At 44.8% G+C, this 8172-nt stretch overlaps 1 protein-coding gene across 1 annotated transcript in view; it reads left to right on the top strand.

Moving 5' to 3' along the window:
• Positions 1-2271: 2271 nt before the first annotated feature.
• Positions 2272-8172, top strand: part of matcap2 (microtubule associated tyrosine carboxypeptidase 2) — a 38846-nt gene continuing 32945 nt past the window's right edge. The window contains exons 1-2 of the mRNA XM_084312793.1: positions 2272-2516; positions 4005-4669. Coding sequence (XP_084168919.1) covers positions 2492-2516; positions 4005-4669 — 690 coding nt within the window. The 5' untranslated portion in view covers positions 2272-2491. The remainder of the gene's footprint in view (positions 2517-4004; positions 4670-8172) is intronic.

Here is an 8172-nt window from a genome sequence, read left to right as displayed (position 1 = left end):
ATGCTGGACCTACAAAAGGCCTTCGACACTGTCAATCACTCCATTCTAATGGACAAGCTAAAAGCAATTGGTTTTGATAGCTTATTATCAGTGAGCTGGATGCAATCCTACCTGGAGGGGAGAGAACAGATGGTAGAGGTAAACGGTACTCTACCCCCCCCCCTCACAGTGAGCTGTGGTGTTCCACAAGGAAGCATACTAGGACCGCTACTCTTCCTAATTTATGCAAATGACATGTCGTCAGCCTGTGACTGCAACTTGTTCCTGTTTGCGGACGACTCAGCCCTGCTGGTCTCTGACAAGAACAAATTGCAGGTTGAAAAAACCCTCAGCACGGAACTAGGCTAAATCTGCATATGGCTTGCTGATAACAAACTATCATTACACATGGGCAAAACAGAGTCCATTCTCTTCGGTTCAAATAACAAACTCAGCAAGACCGACGGATTCTCAGTTACAGTGGGTGACAATATTGTCACAAGGAAAGACGAAATTACCTACCTGGGTTCCATCCTAGAGGCAAATCTTTCCTGTGACAAAATGGCATCCAATGTAATAAAAAAAGTCAACCAACGAACTAGATTCTTGTACCGGATCTCCTCTCTGGTAAACAAGAATACCCTGAAGACTCTGGCAGGAGCACTCATTCAAGGGTACTATGACTATGCGTGCACCTCATGGTACCAAAGCACCTCAAAGGCGCTTAAAACAAAATTACAAACATCACAAAACAAACTGGTCAGACTACTACTTGACCTGAACCCCAGAACCCACCTCACCCCTGCCCACTTTGCCAACCTAGGATGGCTTAGAGTAGACGACAGAGTACAGCAACTTGCAATGGGCCTGGTCTACAAGATACACTATACGACCGGGGTGCCCATGTACATGTCAAAATACTTCCCAAAGGTCAGTGAATACCACAACCACTACACCAGAGGAAGCTCAACAAATCATGTTAAACCCAGATTCGGCTCAAACAAGGGACTAAACACGTTTCGCAATTATGCCACAACAATGTGGAACGCCCTACCCAAAGCTGTAAAGGAATGTGAATCCCTGCCCACATTCAAAACCGCTCTTAAAGAGCACCTACGGGAGGCTGCAATTCGAAACTGGCCACCGTAAATGCCCAAAACCCCCACCACCTCCTAATAGACAGTCTCCTCACCACCGCATGTATATATTCCCTCCCCGCCGTATGTATATTTCCCTCCCACCCACCCACCCCCTCCTAATGTACAGTCCCCTCCCCATCATATGTATATACTCTGTCAGGATCTAAGGGTAACAGTACTGTATATTTGAATACCGTTATGTCACAAATGTATCAGTACTAAATACCTATATGTCCCTATGCCATAAATGTCATGTATGTTGTGTATGTCATAAATGTCTATATGAATTGAAAATGGGGGACCCTGATGGAAACAAGACAAACGTCTTTCTCAGGTCTGCATCCCCTTAACAATTGTATGTATTGAGCCGTACTGTATTGTACCCATTCTGCAATCTGTTAAATAAAGTTTTCATTCATTCATTCATTCATTCGCAATTATGCCACAACAATGTGGAACGCCCTACCCAAAGCTGTAAAGGAATGTGAATCCCTGCCCACATTCAAAACCGCTCTTAAAGAGCACCTACGGGAGGCTGCAATTCGAAACTGGCCACCGTAAATGCCCAAAACCCCCACCACCTCCTAATAGACAGTCTCCTCCCCACCGCATGTATATATTCCCTCCCCACCGTATGTATATTTCTCTCCCACCCACCCACCCCCTCCTAATGTACAGTCCCCTCCCCATCATATGTATATACTCTGTCAGGATCTAGGGGTAACAGTACTGTATATTTGAATACCGTTTATGTCACAAATGTATCAGTACTAAATACCTATATGTCCCTATGCCATAAATGTCATGTATGTTGTGTATGTCATAAATGTCTATATGAATTGAAAATGGGGGACCCTGATGGAAACAAGACAAATGTCTTTCTCAGGTCTGCATCCCCTTAACAATTGTATGTATTGAGCCGTACTGTATTGTACCCATTCTGCAATCTGTTAAATAAAGTTTTCATTCATTCATTCATTCATCCCCCGTTGTATGAACCATATAACGGACTGCATCCCCCATAAGCCCTTTCGTCTCTGACGTAGTTAGCTAAACAGGGAACCATGGAAACAACCCAGAGCTTGTTCATCCCTTCGTCTAACGTTAGTCCAGTACACCTTTCGCTTGAGTTTGGATCTGGTAGTTAGGGGTGGGACGCATAGAACACCTGCACTGGTTCAAATGCGACCTTCGCCTGAGGACACGACGCTTATAATGGGCTTTTAATTTTTGAATAACGTAAACAGCCCCATATGGTAGCAAGTCAGTGCTAGTAGTAAACTGTTCTCAGCTCATTATTCTGACCTAGCTGCCATATATAACCTCGCTAGTTAACGTTACCCGGATTGGAACCTCGCAAGCTGTGACAGACGATGCTGGAATCAATCAAAGTAACAGGTAATGTTGCCATTTCTTATTTCCTTGTAATGTAGCATCTGCTGGTAAACGTATCAAGTAAACAATTAAAACTGGCCTATGTGTTTATAAATACAGTGGCAATCACAACGAACACATTTTAAAGATGCACAGCAGCCATTATTTTGATTGAGCTGACAACGGAGCGTTTATTCAACGTTACCGTGATCGATCTTCTGACTGAGCTATAGGCTTATATTATTTGACAGATTCGACACAATATGCAAGCCTAAATCATCATGTGAAAACGGATGATGAATAGTTTAAAAGCTATAAACTGCAAATGCGTCAGCGACTTCGGGTTCCTGAGAAGCGCTTTATAAATACAATGAATTATTATTATTATAATTAACTGTGGAGTGGGTGTTGCCACCATTACTGTGTTGATGTCATTTGTTTGTGATTTGTGCTGCTGTCTCAGCCTGTCTGTGACTGCAAGGATTTCGCATCAGTGCTCGTGTCTGAACGGAGTGGCTGCTCTTTAACCCGACGACTGATTGATTGATTGATTGATTGATTGATTGATTGATTGATTGATTGAAAACTTTATTTAACAGATTGCAGAATGGGTACAATACAGTACAGCTCAATACACACAATTGTTAAGGGGATGCAGACCAGAGAAAGACTTTCGTCTTGTTTACATCAGGCCGGGTCCCCCATTTTAAATTCATCAGGACATATATATGACATACAGATAGACAGTACTGCTACATCTATACATTTATGAGTATGACATACCAGATTTGCAAATACAGTACTGTTTGTGATACAAAAAGAGTCCAGAAAAGAGAGTATACATTTGACTGTACTGTAAAACTGTACATTGGAGGAGGTTGGGTAGGTGGGGTGACGCTCCAGGTCATATCACTGGGAATGTCACTGGGAATCACGCTCACTAGGCTCTCTGGCTGCTTCTCTCCTGCACCGCCCCGCTCCGAGACATGATGGGGATAATTTGCTCTGTGATTGGCAGCATCCTAAATTGTGCATGTGATGTAACAATGCTTAGCCAAATGGTCTCTCTTCAGGGCCCTGATGACATAACTGTAATCAGAGCCTGCCGGCTTAGGTTCCGTTTGAACGGAGATTGTGTCGCTAATTATAAAAGGTTGAAATGGGGGGGAAAAGGAGACATTTGCCATTGAGTTATTGTGGAGCTGTGTTGTCACACTCCTCACACCACACACACTGTACACGTGATGGAATAGGCTATTTGTTTTGAACTTGGCAGCAGTAGATCTATTCTTTGTCCTGCCTTCATAAGAGGATTAGTCTATGTGGCACAACCTACAAGTCAAGTCAAGTCAAGTCAAGAGTTTTAATTGTCACGGCATACATGTATACAATGAAGTCTGCATGTGAAGGAGATTCTAAATAAGCCAAGTCACTGTTTTCACTGGACTCTCTCTCTCTCTCTCTCTCTCTTTCTCTTTCTCTCTCTCTCTCCATTGTCATCACTTCTTTCAGAGAGACTACACTGGCCAGAGCTGGAAATGTCCAAAAAGTGCATCCTGAGTGCGGCTGCTACTGACAAGCCGGCGAGTCCGAGCCAAGTGTACCTGGACAAGCTGTCACCCGGCCTCCTCAAGAACCTCTTCACCACGGGCACCAGTAGCTACAACGTCCTGCTGCAGGCAGAGGAGGAGCGCCAGAGCCCCAAGCACTCCCCGCACAGGAGGCCCAAGACCTCGACCGTGCACACCTCCACGTTCCACAAACAGAACCGCCCGTGCGCGCTGCGGGGCCAGGAGAGAAGTCGCAACGCCTCGCAGCCAAACAGTGTCTTCTCGGGGAGCTTCTCCGGGGGCGCCGCCCCCAAGCCAACACGAGGCATCACGGTGCAGGGCAGCACTATGGGCCTGTCCGCTCGCCCCGTTTCCCGTCCCAGGAAGGTGTGCGCCACGGCCCGCACCAAGCTCCCCTCGCTTCCCAAGTCATCGATCGCGCGGGAAGCGGAGAACTCCAAGAGGCTCTGCATCCTAACAGCCATCAAGCCATCCAACGTGGAGAAGGAGAAGGCCAAGTTCTTCAAGTCAGACTTCGCCTACAACCCCCAGTTTGAGTACAGCAACCCGGTGTCTCCACTCGTGCTGGCACGGCACAGCAGCGCCTCGGACCGCTTCCTGACACAGGTAAGGAGTACAGGAGAAGGCGGTCAGAGGCTCGGAATGGAGAAACGCCAAAGTAAGAGAGTTTGGGCCAGTTGATTGGTGCTAGCAGTGTAAACCTCAGGCGTTACCACGGTGCGGTATACGGTTTGGATCCTTAAGGCAACGATTCGATATTTGGCGATACAATACGATTGGATTGGATTTGAATCGAATCAGTAACATGATTGACATGATACACAATAGACATACTTGTTTTTTTTTTTTTATCCACTTTTTCTCCCATTTTTCTATATTTTTCTCCCATCCCAATTTCGTATCATCCAATTCAACCCTCCCCTGTCACGAACGCTGTTTCTTGCCTCCCACAAGCCGGCTGCAATGTGGACTAAGTCATACATAGCACAAGTCCCCTCCGGTACTTGAGGTAACAGCAGTCGCATCTTTTCACCTGCGCAGCTCGATCTCTCAGTGTAGGAGTCGCTGTCCACAACGCCCGATCCCCACCCATCAGTTTCCCACCCCCTAATACGGCCAATGTGTATTAGTATGAACGACCAGCTAAACTGAAAGCAATGTGGAGCGCTGGGCTCGAACAGGCAAGCCCAGCGTCTCCGTCATTCGTGGCGAGCGCCTTGCCCACTACGCCACGTAGCCGCCCACAATAGACATACTTGTATAACAGAGTCATGTTGCAAAGTTCTATCAAGTCACCAACGCATCCCACCAAAATGAGATTGAGAGTGCATGGACTGAATTGGATTGTTGCCTTTTGAATTACTATATCGTTCCAAATCAGTGTATCATCACACCGCTAATAGGTGCCCTCCTTAGGCAGTTGCTGAGCCGGACGGCTGTAGAGTAAGAGGCTCTCGCTGTAAATCCTATTTACTGTCAGGGCTTGACAAACTGTGTCCACGTAGTGAAAGTGGACAGTTACCGCAGTGGTGTGTCCTCCTCATTGTACAGTTTCCACCAATCATGGAATATCATGGAATATTTAGGTGCATTCCAGAAAGGTAAAGGGGATTTCATAAATTCCTCATTCACTAACATTCTCGTAAGTTTCCTCGTAAATAACCTTGTAAGAAGTTCATTAAGAGGAAACCTACGATAGTCCTCCTCCTGATTCCTTGAACGTGTGGAGAGGTGCTCGTAAGTTGCAACTGAAGAACGTAACTCATTCTTAAACTGAAAGCGTGTTCTCGTACACCTGGATTTGCATACAGAAACTCCCCACTAACTCCTTATAAGGGCATGAAGGACAGTGTGCAAATTGATTCAACAGCTCCTTATACCTTTACTGTAGTGTGTTCAAACCTTTGTTACTCCATTTCATTAGCACTCAAAGTGATGTTTCTTTATTGTGTAAGACACTTCAGAATGTTACCTTTCAAAAGAGACCAGACTCATGCATGTGCTATAAATATAAAGTATAATAAATAGCTAATTACTTTGGGTATGCAATTGTCAAAAACAAAACAAAAAAGAGCCCCATTTGTTCCCGATGCTTAACACAATGGCCGCCAAGTTGCTTGACTCTGCGTCAGTCTTCCGGGCGGAGTTATCTTGTAACGTGGATCAAGATACACACTTGATTGCATTGAATCGCCTTCGGGACGCCAGAATCATTATGCTTTTGGGGCTTATGGCGTGGGCCAAATGGACATACGATCTAGCAGATGGCAATCAAATAATTGGAATATTCTTTTTGCAGTCTCATCGGCCACAGGTAAGAGCAATCTAATGTTAATTTCAGCTTGATTGTCCATTGCCATCAGAGCCATCGCTCTGATCAACGTATGCTGTTGTACTAACGAATGCCGTTATTGACAATCAATTAATCATAAACGACCCCCCCCCCTTTCCTGCATGCATGATGGAACATAATATACCGATCATATGCATTTTAATTTTTAATTGTAGCGTGTATAGGGACGAAATGCCAATGGATTAAGTATAATATGCATCACAGCCTATTACTAGCGTTCCAGGAATGATCCTAGACCACTCTAAAACTATACTTATATTCACCACGGTATAAAACGACAATGTATGGATTTAAATATTCCTTTTCCACATCTTGAACGATAGATACCCGATGTCATGGGCCATAGTATTGCATATATAATATTTAAATAGTTATAGCCCTGCAAACAAGGGGAGCGACTCCCACCGTTTACAGTGATGGCGTCAGCTGCTAAGGATGAGGCTATTGCGTGGCAGTCAATGTGTTAAGAGGTTAACAATGCAGCAGCTGATGCAGGATATTGTGAGGATACTGTACACACACTGATACACACACACACGCACGCGTGCACGCTCCGTAGCACGAAAGCAATTTGCGACTGATCAAAATGAGATTAGATTAGATTCAAATGTATTGTCATCATACAGCATATATACAACGAAAATAAATCTGGCATCCAACCGGAGTACAAATGTAACAGTAAAGTGCAATAGTAACATACAATGCACAGATGGTTAAAGGCTTCATTTCTGAGAAAATAAATAAATAAGAACTAAACCCAATCAGATATAGCTATAGTGGATAGACTGTATCAATATTCCATATATTGTTGGTTTTATTTATTTCTATTGCTTAGTGCGCACATCAGTAGAGCCAGTGAAGAAACGGCTTGGTGAGACAGCTGCACTCAAGTGCGTGTGCACACACACACATACGTGCATAATTCATCGTTACAGTAGGCTTCTATTATTCGAATGACTTGTTTTATTAGGATATCGTGGATATGCGCTGCCCCCCTGGTTCATGACCACAGACGGAGCAGGAGGTGGCCTTGAGAGCCAAGGGCGCAGTCGTTCCATATTGACACTACTAAATAAGATGTCACGCTAAGTTCTACAGTATGACTTACTACTATAGGGCAGTGCATATCTGCAATTTCCTAATAAAACAAGTCATTAGAATAATATAAGTCTACTATAACTTCATTACGTGCGTACAGTATGTGTGTATAGATAAACAAATACACATGCCGAAAAGGGGTTTGTAGTTGGAGGAATACATTATTAGCAGGTGGGGTCACGGCTGGATTCTTCAATTATCGCCAATCAAATCGGCTCCTCATCTCCTTTTAAAAGCACTGTAGCACAACGTATTCAAGGTCAAGGTTGAGGCTGAGGGAAGCCTAGAGAGGCTCCAGGGGAAGAACTTCACACAAGAGGAAACTAACATACTTGGGGGGCAGAGTCACAACAAGCGCAACTCAAGTAAGCCTCAGAGGGCCAATGATGCGATGTTGGTTTAGGAAGAGGTGACCCATATTATAAATACCTCTTCCTCTGGTCCTCTGAGAACCACTGCCCAGTGTAGGAAGTGGTTCAATGATGTATGGTGAAGGGCCAAACAGAAACTGACCACAAACCAGAGGGAAAGGCTGGCCCCTGGAGAGGAGAAGTCATCTAGCATCTCCTGTCCCTCATCCCAGCAGAGAACCTCATCTCTACCGTCCCTCACTCCAGTAGAGAACCTAATCTCTACCATCCCTCACCCCAGCAGAGAA

Source organism: Notolepis coatsorum (assembly GCF_963971535.1).
Source record: "Notolepis coatsorum genome assembly, chromosome: 4".
Classification (NCBI taxonomy): Eukaryota; Metazoa; Chordata; class Actinopteri; order Aulopiformes; family Paralepididae; genus Notolepis; species Notolepis coatsorum.
The sequence above is the reverse complement of the archived record's forward strand: the minus strand, read 5'-3'. Positions and strand labels throughout refer to the sequence as shown.